This window comes from Pygocentrus nattereri, chromosome 19 (assembly GCF_015220715.1).
Source record: "Pygocentrus nattereri isolate fPygNat1 chromosome 19, fPygNat1.pri, whole genome shotgun sequence".
Taxonomy (NCBI): domain Eukaryota; kingdom Metazoa; phylum Chordata; class Actinopteri; order Characiformes; family Serrasalmidae; genus Pygocentrus; species Pygocentrus nattereri.
Genome location: NC_051229.1, coordinates 33,727,082 through 33,743,828, shown reverse-complemented (window position 1 = coordinate 33,743,828; position 16,747 = coordinate 33,727,082). Strand labels below are relative to the sequence as shown.

Sequence of the window (16,747 nt, the reverse complement as noted above, 5' to 3'; positions counted from 1 at the left end):
GTCATAGACCACTCTCTTTTTCATTAATATCCAGGCATAACGACCATTAAAAACAGTTTATTGATTTTTCAGTGCTCAATGCTCAGAATCCTCAACAACTAAATATGATATTAATATTTTCCTTTTCAGTGTTTGATTTATTTTTAGAAGTTGGTTTAGCATTTTCTGCTTCTTCTGGTCAAAGTAATCCCAAACACATTCAGTGATTGTTGAGATCTGGACTCCATTGTTCAGCCTCTTTGTTTGATGTGTCCGTCTCCTTTTCTCAGCGAGGTTATTCTTGGCTGCTACACATCCTTTCAGACCCATAGCGCTGCGTTGTCTTCTCACAGTGGAAGGATGAACAGGAACACCTGTGGATGTTTTCAGAAGCTTTAAGTGCTGTTTGTCTAATGGAGGCAGTTTTGGTGTCTACAAGGTCTTCCAGGTGGTTGTTAGGAGGCCTGTTTTCTCTGTATATTTTAAGCATTTTTTAAACTCTACTTTTGGAAGCTCCTGTTCTTTCATTTGTTTCCCTTTGACATTCCTTTTCTTTATGCAAGTGGATTATTTTATATCTGATCTCTTCTGAAATATCTCCCAAAAACTCATACAATGGGCAAAAAATAAATGAAGGGTGGTCTCTGACCTTTGGGACCACAGTTTAATTTCTCACTATTGCAGCTATATGACTGACATATTGCTTTCATGTAATTGCTCCTGTAAATAATAAGTCTTAAGATTGATTCCTGAGTAATAATCCTGCAGTTAAGGAGTTAATACTTTGAGAGACTTGTGTTGACTAATTTCTAGGAGCTTGCTGAGAGGAGCATCTTTGCGCAACAACTGCAACAACTTCTTTTCTCAGTAACTTCTGGTGTGTTGTGTCACCACACTCCCTCCCTTCTCTTCTCGTTTCCGTGGTAACCCTAGCCCCCCCCCCACACACACTCTGTTAGGGGAAGTTTGTTCTGTGTGCTACTTTTGCAGGATGTCATCTGTCATAACACTGACAGAAATACACCACATGTCCAAAAGTATCCAGACAGCCCCTGTATTGAGTGAATATAGCCACAAACAGCTTTTATAATCTCCATAGCAGCACTGTCATTAGAATGGGATTCTTTGGAGAACCACACATACTATGCCCAACGCCAAGTGTCAGATAAAGGGGTATAAACCCCTAACATTTAGCTGTGGAGCAGTATAACTGCATTCTCCAGAGTAATGGAGCTCCATCCAATACCTGTGAGATGAGCTGTGATCCTCAGAGTAATATTCCAACATCTAATGTAAAGCTGTCCTAGAAGAGTAGAGGCTATTAGTATAGCAAAGGGGGGACACACTCCCTATTAAGAGCCTTGACTTTACTGGAAACGCTTGACGAGCAGGTGTTTTAAACATGTACTGTGAGAAACGGATGGACTAACCACTTAAGAACCGACACTTTGTGGCTTCTTTTTTTTTAAATTTTCTAAATAACCGCAAAGTACAGCATTATGATTATTTTTATGCTGCATTGCACGATTCACCTTGCAGCAACATGAGGGAATGCAACTGTATGACTGTATGTTTATGTGTGCGTTAAATAGTACAGTTAAATAAAAATGTAAACCAGCGCTGTAGGACCTATTCATAGTCCTAATGAGAACATATAGAAGCCTGAAGAGGAACTGAGACTTCCTCCACAGCTCTGCTAGACTCGGATAGCAAACACAGTATCTTCTACTTACCGATGAAGAAGCCTCATCCTGAGCTCCATTTACTGCTATAGGGTGCAAATGAGAGGATCAGTGGTGTTCATGTGAAACATTTACTCCGATAAATCTCAGTTATGAGGCAGCTGGCATCAGCACTTTATGCAGTTTAGACCAGGAAGACATCAGATAATAAAATGCTATTTTATCTTGGCAGGTGTATCGTAGGTAGAGCGATATGAGCTGAAGTTTATATTACAATGTTTTTTACTGTTTGAATACATATTATACATACTATATATACAATACATAGCATACATACCAATGTACTTGTGTTTATGGATATACACAGGTATTTTAGGACTCTGTTAACTAATTGAGGTTGTATTTGAATACTGAAATTGCTATTTGGGTAGAGGGAGAAAATATACAGGTTAATAATTGACATGAATAACAATTTAATTTTAACAGTGAACAGTGTCAAGTTTACTGATGTTCGTATTTGTATTTTGAATGTGTTTTATTCTACACCACATGAAAATCTTAATAAGAGGATGTGCATTGTTATGGATCAGTCTGAGAAGAGAGACCATGGGGGCTGGCATGGTTCTGGCACCAATTACTAGCTAACTACTCTAGCTGATGTTCGCTAGGTCCAGAAACAGTGGAAAGATTTCTCTAACAAACTGACACATTGACACATTGTAAGAAGAGGCTGAGTCTTCATCGGCATTCGGTTTTAGCTCTTTTGAGCCTCTGTTACTCATTCCACACAAAACTGATTTCCTTCCGATATTTTCTTCCCTGCAAACAGTTCTTTAGTGTCATTAACTTTCTGACACATTAACTTACAGACATTACTTGTGGACACTTGAAAACCAAAGTTAGTTGGAATGCACACCCCTAATTTAGTCATAGGCTATAAAATAGTAAGAAAGAAAGCAATGCACTAACATTGAAAATAGTTATTTGCCTGTTTCTTATACATTTTGTTAAATTCATAAGAATTATTTAAGCTTTTTAAATTTGTATTTAACCTATTTTAGCAATGAAGCCATGTTTAGCATTTTTTGGACCATATGTATAGGTCAGCTTTGTAGATGTAATATTTATGTAGTGACTTTATATGTTGAAGTTTTTAGGTTTATTACTTCCATATATGTAGGGATACGCAATAACTTTGGAATCATTTACTGTAAAATCAATAACTCCCTACTAGTCGCATTACTTTTACAGGAATTTATTATACCATATTAACTGTAAATAACAAATGCAACTGTATGTAGTAACTCCACAATCATCTGCATCACAAGATTACTATGATGTAGCTTCAGTCCACTGTAAACTCACACTAATAAGCTGTGATTAAAATACATTGATCGCCTGTATTTTTACATAACTGTAAACGTAATGCAATTCCGAAACCAATAACTTACTGTAAATATACAGTTGGCATATGTTTTACATATAAAAAAGTCCTAAAAAGTTTACGAGAGCAATGCATTGGTAGTTTTTGTGAAAGTAAAAGGTAAACTACAATAAATTTAAAAAGTGTAAATACACAGAATATCTGAAATATGCATTATAAATTTAAAATATGCATTTTACAGACTAATAAATGTATAATAAATTTCCTAATAAATGACCAAAAATTTGTAAAAATGTGTGGGTGATATTATAGGAAATATATTAAGAGCAGCTGATTTCACTATTAAATGATAGCAGTATTTTACTGTGAAAAAATAGTGTTAAATATTAAATCCTGGCTCTACATAACAATATATTACTGTTGGAAGCTATTTGCTTTAAATTCACTTTAAATTATTAGCATCTGGCTGATTTATACTTTGATTTATTTTAGACTGAAATTTTTAGCCAATATATTTTTAGCCCAAAGGCGTTGAGTTACTGCGCTAAAATATCTGCATTTTAATCATTTCACTGCATTTGTATCCCAACAAAATTCTCATATCGGTGCATCCTTAATATTTTATGTTTTATATTTGTTGTCTCTCTGTATTTATAGTATAATAGAGTGGAAGCCACAAGTAGCCACACATCATCTCCATACAGTGTCCAGCAGCTTGGTAAATGGAGTTTCTGTGAGCTGCATGATGGTGATAGATTCCTGTGGGTTGGCTGCCCTCTGTTCTGTACAGATAACAGCTTCAGACGATGGAGAGTGGACTATAGGCTCGGACCAAAGATATATTAAGCTCGGTGCCGTCCACTACAAAGGCAACATCCACACTTTTAATACACAGCAGGACAACAGACTTCTTACACATTGTTTTGCTGAGGGCGGCTCAGGATAAGTACCTGAAATGGAGAAGTGATTGAGGTGTTTTGTGTAGGTCAGGGTAAAATATTTGAATCCAGAACAGGTTTTTGACTTCCTCTAAACGGCTACTATGTCAGTAGCTTTTGTTTCCAGAAGGAGAAAACTTCCCTGTCTCGCTGGAAGGTTGCATTTGGTTGCAATTTGGGGTTGGGGCCTGGTTTTGAAATGAAACTGCAGCATTATTCTCTTCTGTATGCATCTCGATTTCACTCTTACTCATCTCTCTCTCTCTCTCTCTCTCTCTCTCTCTCTCTCTCTCTCTCTCTCTCTCTTTTCTCTCCAGCTGTCTCTTTAGCCCTCTCTCTACACTATCTGTTTCCTTAGTCACATGATACTAATCTACCTAATTAACTGTATTTCTGAGGTTTAATCTGCTCTTCTCACACGCTTTTCAGTGTGTTTATTTGATATGTAAAAAACATGAAGCACATTTTAAAAGCACATTTTAATTGGGTATGAGTCCAGAAAATACTCTTATGAACTAGAAAATGTATGAATAAGATAAGTCACACATTGGTCATGCTTTATCATTACTCTGATAACAATAATAAGCTCTAACACATCTGAACTAAATGAGCTCACATGCTGTCTCGGTGCAGTGAAGGAAGCCTTGTGAATATTTTTGCAGTGATAGAAAACATAGTCGCACACAGAAGACATCAGTTCTACAGCATGAAATTAATAAATAAATAAAATTTATGGCAGATTTAAAAGAGAAGTCAGATACTGGGCTGGTCAGGTTCTACCAGAGAAAGAAAGGAGAGAGTGGGCAAGAGAGAGAAAGAGAGGGAGAGTGCCTCACTGCATTCTCCTGATTCAAATGTGTACTAAAACTAAAATAACACAGTTAATGCTAAATCTGAGACACGGGTTTGTGTTGCAGAATCTCCATAGAAAAGCACTGCTGCACATGGGCCTAAGGTCACCATACCCAAACCTAGAGCTGATTTAAAGCTCCCCAGCATTGGTCTGTGGAGCAGTGAAACTTCTCTGGAGTGATGGGGCTCCATCCATTACCTTTGGGAAGAGTTGGGATCCAGAACTGATCATCTGCTACCTGACCTCGCTATGGCTACGTTTACACAGCAGAAAAAAGTGGCCCAAATCTGTTCTTTTTCCTCATATGTGACGCACGTGTCGTCTGTGTGTCAGTGTGAACAACAAAAAACGCACTGAATCTTACGTTTTCAATTCCGATTTGAGATGCTTTCATATGTGGTACTGAAATCCGATCCGTATCCAATCAGCAGAAATGTGACTCAGTCTGACCAGCCAGATTGGAATTCATGCGACTTTTACACAGTACGACTCGACATTTGTCATCGTTTCGCACTGCTGGGACTCATAAACATTCAGGCTGATGTTTCTGTACCAAAAAAACAGAGGAGACTCATCGCAACCGCTCTGTGTTTGAAGAGGTTTCGAACAAAACAAGCGCAGCCAGAGGAGCCCAAGGCTGCAGCGTCAGAGAACAGCTTAAACAACCCGACACAAACCAAAGAAGTGGCCGTGGCAGAATACCATGCCCTTTTTATGGCAAACGAAAATTGGATTTGGTGAGAAAATCAGATTTGGGCCACTTTTACCTGCTGTGTAAACTTAATGCTCTTGTGGCCGAATGCAATCAAATCCTCACACCAATGTTCCACCATCTAGTGTAAAGCCTTCCTAGAAGAGTAGGATCTGTCAGTGCAGCAGAGGGGGACAAACTCTCTGTTACTACCCTTGATTCTGGAAGAACGGACGATCAGTGGACTTACATTCAGTACATTCAGTTCAGTTTATTTGCATAGAGCCTTTTACAGCAAACGTTATGACAAAAACTTGTTTAAAAGGCCGAACTCTTTATGTCCTCTGTCAGAGAATTCGATTGATGCAGCCTCTGATGCTCTGCATGAAGATTACATCTTCGCGGCACTGTGCATTGTCCTGCACACAATACAGACCGTGTAGCAGAAAGCTTCCTCCAATTTAAACAGATCCTTGTGGCCATCCGGCACATGACAATCACACACTGAGAGTCAGACTGAGAATTATCGAGCGAATGCTGAAATAAAGTCGGGCAGTCTTTGAACGGCTGTCTTTGTGGCAGGGAAGCACATGGGTGGTTGCTATAGAAATACCTTAACAAGCCATTTTCCAGCCTATAGCCGCAAACACTGGCCAGGCCAACAGCTCTCATCTCTGCTGGAGTCCAGAGATTAAACCCTAGACTGTCTGGAGGTTCAAACAAGCATCTTACCCAGGCCTGATACCATTATTTCCATTAGTCCGAAGTGGGTTCCAGGCTTTTTTTGTTTATTTATTGTGTCCCCATATAATATACAGTAACCCATTTTATCAAAATAGCTTCTGATAAGAGGTCTGTCACTTTTCATTGTCTGTGTCAAGAGGTTTGGAGAATGGCTGAGTTTGACGCAGCTGAGCTTAAGGCCTTAGAAGCCATTACAATGTTGATTTAACTGTGCTGTGCTATTCAAATCTAATTACATAATTACTAAGAACTTACAGTTCAATGCATTGGTGCTCAAATATATCATTTTGGTACAGCAAAAATAAGAAATGGAGTGTAAATGTGCCTCACATTAATATGTTAAGGACTCTTTTTTTCAGTTTATTAGAGAATTCCACATTTATAAAAAGTACAATAACATAAAATGTGATTTTTTTTTTTTTTTTTTTTATGATGAGCTGCAATTCATTTTGATATAATGGTGGATATATATATATATATATATATATATATATATATTTATATTTATTTATATATATATTTATATATATATAAAATTACATATATTATACTGTAGGAAGTTAAGTACTACATTACAATTACATCAGATTTACATTATGTATGGATAGTCCTGATTTGTCGCTTTAAAAGTTTTCCATTTTTGAAAAACAAACAAAAAAAATACCAGCAAAAATTATGAATTTTTTTTTTACAATTTTTAAAAATTAAATTTAAGTCATAATAACTTTTCTTCCTTTAAATGTGGTTTGCTTGGAAAGTTAAAGGGAAATTCCACCCATTTTTCTACATTTCTTAAAAAAAGCTAATAATTCATATATTAATTCATGTTATTTAAAAATGAATAATTCATGCACTAAGATTCAAACACAGCATTCAGTTTGGTTTGATGTGTTCATTGTAGAGCAACTTCTGAGTTTTATATGTAATGCTGATGATGTTAAAATAATAGTAAATCAGAAAAAATGTTTTCTTTGGGGACTACTTTGCCTCACAACGCCCTGCATGTATGTTGCCACCATGAATGGATATGAAAAATAAGATTTAGACCATATAGAAATGTGCTGCTCTGTAATGTATTTAGTGTTGCATTGTATGTCATTATATTCAGTATTGTGTGGTCTGTACTGTGACTGTATTTAGAACATTCTTCTATTCGTCTATTCTTGTTCATCCCTACATGGTCACGTCTGTCACACCTGTCACTTGTCATGCATAGGCTGAGCCTAATCTTGGCATCAGTCATGCTATAAAACTGCATCAGCCCAATGTCTTCTGGGCTGGCTCGGTGTCTGGTACCTGCACACAAACAAACTTCACTTCTCCAGACATACAGCTGGTCCCCTGGTTAAATTCTTCAACCAAAACCTTACTTTACATTAAATGCCTCAGATGTCTGGTTCCTATCACCACCACTGTGAACAATTATGACTCAACAATTCTGTTCTCTAGAATGGAGCATTACACACGAAACCACACTAAATGACGTGGTTTACATCTGAATGGTTTAATTATGCAGAAATTATGTGAAGTCCCCTTTAAGAAACTGCACTTTTGACATTTTTCAGCTTGGTTCAGTGATCAGCGCACGAAAACTAATATTGAACTACGCTATGCTTTTGTTATTGTTGGTGATAAATAGTTAGCTTTCTTGTATTCATATTGCTTTGGTTATGCTGAAGGCTTCGAGGCAATTTCTTTCAAAGAATTGTGTAACTAGTTAATAACAGGGGAATCACATAAAAACGAAATCTGAGATTTCCTTCTTTCTTAAAAAGATAGGTCAAGTTTGTTGCTGGATAGACGGCTTTCCCGAGTAAAGCTGCTTAAGGCCTGAGAAGTCGTTTCTCTGCCCAGCAAGAAACTGAGCGCTCAGAGCGGCGTGTGTTCGGCAGGTCAAATCGAAATGTGCAGGATAAGGTGAACCTCATGCCAGGAACAGCTGGAACAGGCATTCACACCTGGCCTACTTCAACCTCCACACCAAAAACCAGACTTTCCCTTCAGACGCATTACAAAACCAGCCCTGCTTAGCCGTTCGGTTTACAACAATCCTCCTGCTGGTTATATAAGGTCGGATTTACCAGTTCCCTTTGTTTGTGAGGTGCACTAGATAAAATGTTTTAATTTCAAGGAATATACTAGAAAATTGTTATAAAATAATGTCTTTGATAAATGTGTAGTTTTTCATCTGATGTAAATTGAAATACTGTTCTTATTAGGGCTGAAAGATTAATCATTTTTATATCGAAATTGCAATTTTATTTTGAGTGCATTTTTCAAATAGCAAGTGCTGCAATTTTTATCATGGTCTTATGGTATTTTCATCTTATTTTCAGCTACACTCTTAAAAAAGAGGGTTCTTTAGAAAAGAAAGTGGTTCTATATAGAACCGTGAACACCTCAAGGAACTCTTTGCTTAGATTCCATGGTTCCTCGCATCGTGAAAGGGTTCTTCAAGCTGATGGAGAATGTGCTGTAGATTATTCAATATAGAACCTTTTTCAAAAAGGTTCTATATAGCACTCAAAAGCGTGCTTTTATTGTTACAGTGTCAAGCTAGTAACAATAGCAGAATCCTTTTGGGTGCTATATAGAACCATATGCAACACATTTTCCATCAATCAGAACAACCGTTTTACAATGCAAAACAAAAACGTTTAATCAGGCCAAGTTTTTTTGAGGGTTCGTAGTTCCATATACAACCATTTTCTTTACTAAGAACCCTTAAACAAACATCTTTTTTAAGTGTAAATGTTAATACATTGCGAGGTTTTAGTGCTTGTGAGCTGCATTTAAATGAATTCAGCGAATCAGAAGCAACCAAACAACCAGGTGCTATGACATCACAACCACAAACAACTGGCAGGATGGTGCTCTGTTATGTGTTCAAGCCTCAAGACAAAAAGTATATGATGCTGGTCTTCTTAGTAAAAAAAAAGGCTTGTACATCAGTTTGTAGAAAACATTCACGATTTAAATCATAATTGCAATATTGGACAGAAAAATCGCAATTAGATATTTTGCCAAAATTGTTCAGCCCTAGTTCTTAATGGTGAAGTAGTCAGAAGCAGTTAGATACAAATGTGAGGCTATTTCATTAGGACTTTCCCAGGGGGCATCGATAGGCAGTAGGCAGATAGACTCCATTCATATCCATAATCCATAATCATTATCCAGGAAAAAGGGTAGAAAACCCTGAACACAGAAATGAAGAACTGACAAACAAAGAAGAAGAGCAAACAATGGAGACGTATAGTCCTTGATGAATTTGTTGACTGGGGACAGGTTTGCTTGGTTATAAAAAGAAGGCAAACGAGAATATGTGAGCAGGAACTGAGAAGCAATCCTGAATGTTCTGGAGGCTCCTAAGGCAAAGCCTCAGTGACAGATACTTTATCTTTGCAGGCTTTATCCAGTTTTGCTTGCTGACACCAACAAGCAGCAGGGCTTTAATGCACACAGATTACTCTGACAGTAATATAAAATGTACTCTACATATAGTCTTTTTGGAGAGGTGTGCTGTATTATGTGGTCCACAATGTTGTGAAAAAAACAAGGAGCCTATGTGGCGAAATTAATCTTGGCCTGCGATTCCAGATCAATTATGCAAAAATCCCCACCTCAAGAACTAAGATGTCAATAAATAGGTCATACAATAACCAAATAGCTTATAAATACTCATAAAATGAGACTGATTGATTATAAATGGATCATTTTTACAGGGAATTTGTAAAGTTTTAACTGACAACAGCAAGTAACATCACAAACCTGAAAAAAAGACAAAAAGACTTGGTTGTTGGCTTGCATGCATTTTTAATCTCAAGAATCTTTAAATGCACCTTTCGTATCGAGCAGTTTCAGTCATAACATTTATCACAGCGCCAGCTTAACCAGTGATGGAAGGACAACATCAAATGACTGAGTGAGTACTGAAGGAAAACAATAGGCTTGAGTGACCAGGATGAAGTCGCAGCATTGGCAAGGAAACCTTATTCAAATTCATGCTCACTGCTGTCCAACAATTTGTGAACATTAATAAACTAACCTAAGTGCCTCTGCTTAAGTGATTGTCATAAATGAGATCTTATATGGAAACAATACAATGCAAAACCCAGCTATGCACATCTGCGTACTTGAAAAGACCCTTGGTGACCCAGTGAGTTTCTCTAATATTAAAAGTTCATATCAGTCTATTAACATTAATGTAGAGATGACACGATACCACTGTTTGTTTCTTTGACTTGAATTAGTTCTTTTTTCGTCCCAGCAGCCCATCCAGCATTTTCTGTTGATATCAGCCTGATTCAGATAGCTGGTGTCAGATTGGTTCCACTTTCATCCACACTGCTGCCTCTTTTACTCTTAATTATGCCATCATCCATCATCAAGCTTTGTCAACCAATCTTACATGTTATGTCTGTTTGTCTGAAAATTGGGTGTTTTGTGTAATACTTCAATTAACAGTTCTCATTAGCACACATGCCAGTATGCGCTGCGTTCCAGATCCCGTCTGTTGTCTTTTGAGCCTGACCTTGCATATTTCTCCTTCCCCCTGCAGAACAAAGAGAAGGAACGCATGAAGGAGCGAGAGAAGGAGGCGCGGGAGAGGGAGGCGCGCTACAGTAATGGCCATCTCTTCACCTCCCTCACTGTGTCAGCCACCACGCTCTGCTCAGCCTGCAACAAGAGCATCACTGCCAAGGAAGCACTCAGCTGCCCCAGTGAGTCTCACACTTCAGCACACACATTAATAAGCCTCAAAATGCCGTTTATGACCCTTTACATGGCAAGGGTCCATATGAGAGTCTGCACTTAAAAAGGGATTACACTACATTTCAGCATAATAAAGTCATTTTGATGTAACCAAAGTCATGCAGAGTAGAAAAGCACCATCCTGTCGAATCAGAATTGGTCACAGTGGTGGTTAGTTGAACCAGACATCCGAAGCATTTAATGACCATAAAAGCTAACGCCTAAAGTTATTACATGAAATGGTTACAAATACACTTCCTGAGCTCATTGTTTAATAGTAGCGTAATAAAGCTTTTGGCATAAAACGTGCATTCATGCCAGAGAGGTGCATGTAGGGTGTTCTGAAGCTAAATAGTCCCCAAAGAATATCTTTTTTTTCAGATCTACCACTATTTTACCATCATATAAAAGCTCAGAAGGCATGTGTAGGTTCACTGATTGTTTTGAATAGTAAATAAAATGACTATATTTGTGTTGTACACTTCATGGCTCCTGGTTCCAATCACCACCACTCAGTAAGTTTCTCTGTAATGAACCCTTTCAGATCAGATGCTGAAAACTGTTTACATCTCAAAATTTTAATTATTCTAAAAATCTTTACCTCACTGACATGCTATGTACTTTGCATGCTAGTTTCACAGCAGATGCTGAGAAACAAGTCTTAAGGTTAATAAGAAAGTGATTAGCTTACATTTTAAGGATTTACAGTGTAGTATATAAAGTATAATTTAGTTGGTATGCATCTGTTAAACAAAACAAAGCAAAAGACTGCCCTAAAAGGCTGTAGTGATTTATCAGCATCACAGGACAATATTAAGCCGTAACTAACTGAATGGCAGTTATTTGCTTTGCATTATTAACTGCCTATTGTTTAGACTTGGAGTGTGAGCCATTGTGAACACTTTTCAGCCCCCACAATCTGCGCTAATAAGGTTTAGCTTCTGTTGTAGTGTTCTGGTGATGCATCAATAAAATGCATTTCTATAGCTTGCAGAATAGCAAGTTAATGAGGTTGTTATCAAGCTGCAGTATAGTGAAGATTCTAGCAGTGTGAATGAATCAGTATGCTGCCTGTGTTTTAGTGTATTGAGTTAATCAGCGATTTGCTGACTGTGTTCACACGCAGGCTGCAGGGGAATTCACAGCACAGGCAGGAGCTCTCCATGTGTGTCGAGTAGCCTGAGCAATTCATCATCTGATCTAGCCAGCAAAGCCTTTATACCAGTTAAAGGAGAGTGTCAGAATTGTGCCTGTGTGTGTGTGCGTGCAGTTTCAGGATAGAAATGTCCTGACTCTGTGGGAAAACCAGAGAGGAACAGGGCTAACATGCCTTTTAAAGAAGCTCTGTTTCTCAAATGTAAATTTTTTTATGCTGAAAGGGCAAAACCATTTCCTGAGGTAAGGTGTATGTGTGTTTATGTTTATATATATATATATATATATATCAAACAAATTGTGTATGCTGCTGACTTTTGACTCACCCATATAGGCCCTTATAGGTACTTACATAAATAAGGTATATTGTAAACATTACTGTTACATATAGATACTTACATATATATAAGTAGGACTCTGCATAACAACATGAATAGGAAGATACATGCACATATGTCACACCTATGTATATTACTTCATGTCTTGGCATAGTCTATGTTTGAGAGAGTACAGAAGATAAGGGTGAGAGGGACGAACCCTTTCTGAATAAAATTGTTAAACTGAAACAGAGAAAGACCGACAGATCAAAAGCGAAATAACAGCAGATGGAAAGAGAGAGCGAGACGTGTAGGCAGGAGAGCTAACTGCAGGGATCTCCTGCAGCCCTCTCTACGCTCTCCTCCTTACCATCCCCCCATCTCTCTTTCGGCCCCCCTCCAAAATCAATCAGCTGCTGACTCCCGGCACCACCCCCATCCTCCTGTACCGCCCAGACAATAGTGTCAGTGTGTGCAGAGCGAGCCGAGCAGCCTCTCCACCAGGCCAGAGGAACAGCTGGGAGATAGAGGAAGAGAGAGACAGAGTAAACAGAGAGAGAGAGAAAGAGAGAGAGAGCTATGTGTAGGTGTAGCAGTGTGAAAATGCATCAAGGTGAATGTGGCGATTTAACTGCAACAGTTCTGGGATGTGGGTTATAATTAATTAGAACAATAATATTTAATGAACTGTTTTTTTTTTTGTTTTTTTTTGGCCAAAATTAAAATTCTCAGACTCTTTTCAAACTAATATCTGAGATTATTGCTTGTATTTTACTAGATTCCATTATTTTCAGTTGAAAACTTCCTAAATGGCTCTTGGCTTTGACTTAAGGTACTTCAGTTCAAATTTAATTGGTGTATTTAGTTGGAGGTGCAGAAACATCTCAGTGGTTCCATCCGTTTTAAGGCTTTTAGGAAACCAGAAGTGGTTGTTCTACACCGTCGGGCATTTTTGGAACAGGAATTTTAAAATAATGTAGTCAAATGAAATCTGTGTGAAACGTGATTATGGTGTATTATGTAATATTGTGTGGTATCATATGGTGTCGCTGTACATTGTAAAAAACGATGCAACCTTTTCACTTAAGTACCCTTGTTTACATTTTAAGAACTTCATAACTTAATGAGTTACAGTGTAAAACACAAATTATTCTTCTTTTTGTAGAGGATCATGATCTTTTGTGGAGTCAGAGATTTACAGCCCTAGAGAGCAGCATAGATAGAAAAATATTTTGCATATTTAGCATCTTATCAGTGTATATGTGCATCTGCTAAATGAATAAACATAAACGGTAGTGGAGAGAGGAGAAAAGAAGCGGAAGGAGAGATGATTTATGGACGTTTAGGTGAGGATGCATCTCCTAACAGGCTGCTAGAAAGCCTTGCTGGCTTTTTCTTGTGTCCTTGTGACTGTGCTGAGATCAGCTTTAGCTCTCCTATCTGACCTTGTGGAGAAATGAATACAGCCTCTGCACTTTCCATTGCATACAGCAGTGCGGCTAATGGAGGACTATAGACATGAGTATTAATATCAGCTATATTAATTACAGTCACATCTGTCATATCTGCACAGAGTTGAATGAAATATTAATGTTAATTAATGAATGTTATATATTAGTTTCCTTCAGTAGGGCAGATTTTGTACATTTTCTTGGTTATCAGTCAGTGTCCCACACAGCTGGTATTGGTGCAAGTTATGTTTAAAGGGGAATTCCAGGTATGAGATCATTCAGAGCGGTTTGATGTGAAATGGTTGACTGATACTGACTGATTTCTTTACAGTGCTGGTGATGGGAACCAGGGGTCACAATATCTACAACACAAATATAGACATTTTATTTACTATGCAAAGCTACCAGTGAACCTACATGTGTCTTCTGGGTATTTATATGTATTGTTAATGATGCTGAAGTAGTGGGAAGTCTATAAAAGTTTTAATGGGGACTATTTTATTTTACATAAATTGTTTTTCATGAATAGATTACAAACAAAATTTGTTTTAGGCTAAAATCGTATCTAAAAATATAAAGTAATCATAAAACAATGTCTCAGGCATCAGCGTGTTTACAGTTATTTAATGTAGTAAAGGAGCTTTTAGAGGCATGAAATGTGTCTGCACTCTTAAAAAAGATGGTTCTTCAGCAGTTCTTTGGTAAAGACAGTGGTTCTATATAGATCCATAAACAGCCAAAGGACCATTTCATGGTTTATATAGAATGATTGTCTTTACTAAAGAACCATCATTAAGATGGTGATTCTTATCACCACCACTGTGAACAATTCTGACTTGTTGAGTTTCTTTGCAGAACATTTTATATCAAACCACTTTTTTCTTTTTTCTTTTTTTTTTGAAAATCGTCAGGATTCCTCTCTAAACTGAGTAAATTAGCAGCAGACAGTCCGTTATGCCTAAGCTGATAGTAATAAATGCAGTGTTGAATGCACAATAATGTGTTGTGACATAAGCCGTATGCATGTTGTGACGTTTCTGTCATATGCACAGTGTCATGCTGTTATGGGCTGTTCAGTGTTGTCAAGCTGAGTGACAGTGACATGCACCAACAGTTAGAGGCCCGAATGATTTCTCGGCCTTTAATTGCATCCCTGGCAAAGTGGCAAATATCAAATCTGACAGTTTAATTGCTGTTTTACAAAAGTGGGAGAAAATTGCACTAAGCAAGCTCTCTGCTATTTATTTAACCTTGCTATTTATTTAACCCTGTCTTCTTTAATGTTTAATAATTAATAATGTTTAATAAATTATAATATACAATATACAATACATATTTTGAATACTCTCTTCATGATACTTAAATATCGCTGTTGTCAGAACAAAACCTTGTACCCCCAAATTGGTCACTTTACATGAGAAGGAAAAATCCTACTTTACTTTTAATGTAAGTCAATGGAACCAAATGATTTTCCAGGTCATTTTGGTTCTTTTGCTCTGTTCATCATGAAATTTCCACATGATGTAAAAAACAACAGGCATATAAAAAAACTGAAAAACATCAAAAATCGAGATACAATGTTTTGTTCCAACAACAGTGATATGATATATTTCTGCAAACGTTAGTGTACAGTGTAACTATACACTAGTTACACAAAGTTACACTAAACACTGTAGTGTAACTTTTGCACAGCCCACATTTTCCCCCCAATGTATGAAATTTAAGTCATTTTATGCAGGTATGTTCTTTTTTTTTATTATTTGATTCAATGTCAAGACAAAACTGGCACAAATATATAGATGTTTTTGATCTGTAGAGCAAGTCAAATTTTAATCATAACAAAATATCTTGTCTGCTACGTAAAAAGTAAAAGTTAACAATCTGCATTTTTGACAGAATTTCTTCTCTTGCTTGTTTCAGTGAGCTATGAGTGAGAAATAATTCATATAAAATTACAGCACACCTGTATTATTGATAACTGTGAATTCTAAAATATAACCCCACCCACTTTTCCATGGGTTCATGTAATTTGTTGCTTATTAGGTGTTAAATAAGCTGCCTGTTTTGCAGTGTGCTCTGCATGCACTTGGGTTCAGTCTGCCCTCGTCACCTTGACATGTGGTGGTTTTGAAGTAGAGAGGGGGTGGGGGGGGAGTCCAGCCCATGGCAAAGGCAGTAATTGTACATGTCTGTTGCCAGAGGGACAGAAAGAGCCCATCTATCCATGCGCCGATGCATGATGGTTCGGAGGAACTGGAGCAGGGGCACTTGGAGCCATAGCCGTAGCCCAGAGCAGGGCTATTGATTCAGCGCTGGGGGTGTAATTAATTTGGAAGGAGGTATCGGACCGCAGAAGGGTTGGGCGGGGGACTTCATGAATACATTATCATTGATGATGACACTGGAGGTTAGTGGATGAGAGGGGGATTGAGTTGTGGATGAAGTGGGATGGGGAGTGAAAGAATGGTTGTGTAGAAATGGTTTGATAGACAGACACATGCATACATATATACAGATGCAGACAGATACAAAGATGGAGAAAACAAAGCAAAATAAAAGCACATTCACAGTAGTGGTCTCAGACCTTTGGCCCACACTGTTTATACACAGACCAGCAGAGAGAAAAATACGAACATGTATACACACACAGTGGGGTCCAATAATCAGAGACCACAAATTTGTGACACTGTTAAGGCCTTTAGTCTTATCCTTTTCACTGATGCTCATGTTCAGATGACATTCAGGTGGATTTGATCTGCTCATCAAAGGCTTCTGCACAAACTTGAGTCCATGCCAGCTTG

At 37.7% G+C, this 16,747-nt stretch overlaps 1 protein-coding gene across 2 annotated transcripts in view; it reads left to right on the top strand.

The window, feature by feature from the left end:
• The window catches only part of arhgef2 (rho/rac guanine nucleotide exchange factor (GEF) 2), a 97,640-nt gene that overhangs the window by 51,561 nt on the left and 29,332 nt on the right, over positions 1 to 16,747 (top strand). For both annotated transcript variants that reach the window (XM_017691787.2, XM_017691788.2), the window contains one exon: positions 10,830 to 10,992. In XM_017691787.2, coding sequence (XP_017547276.1) covers positions 10,830 to 10,992 — 163 coding nt within the window. The remainder of the gene's footprint in view (positions 1 to 10,829; positions 10,993 to 16,747) is intronic.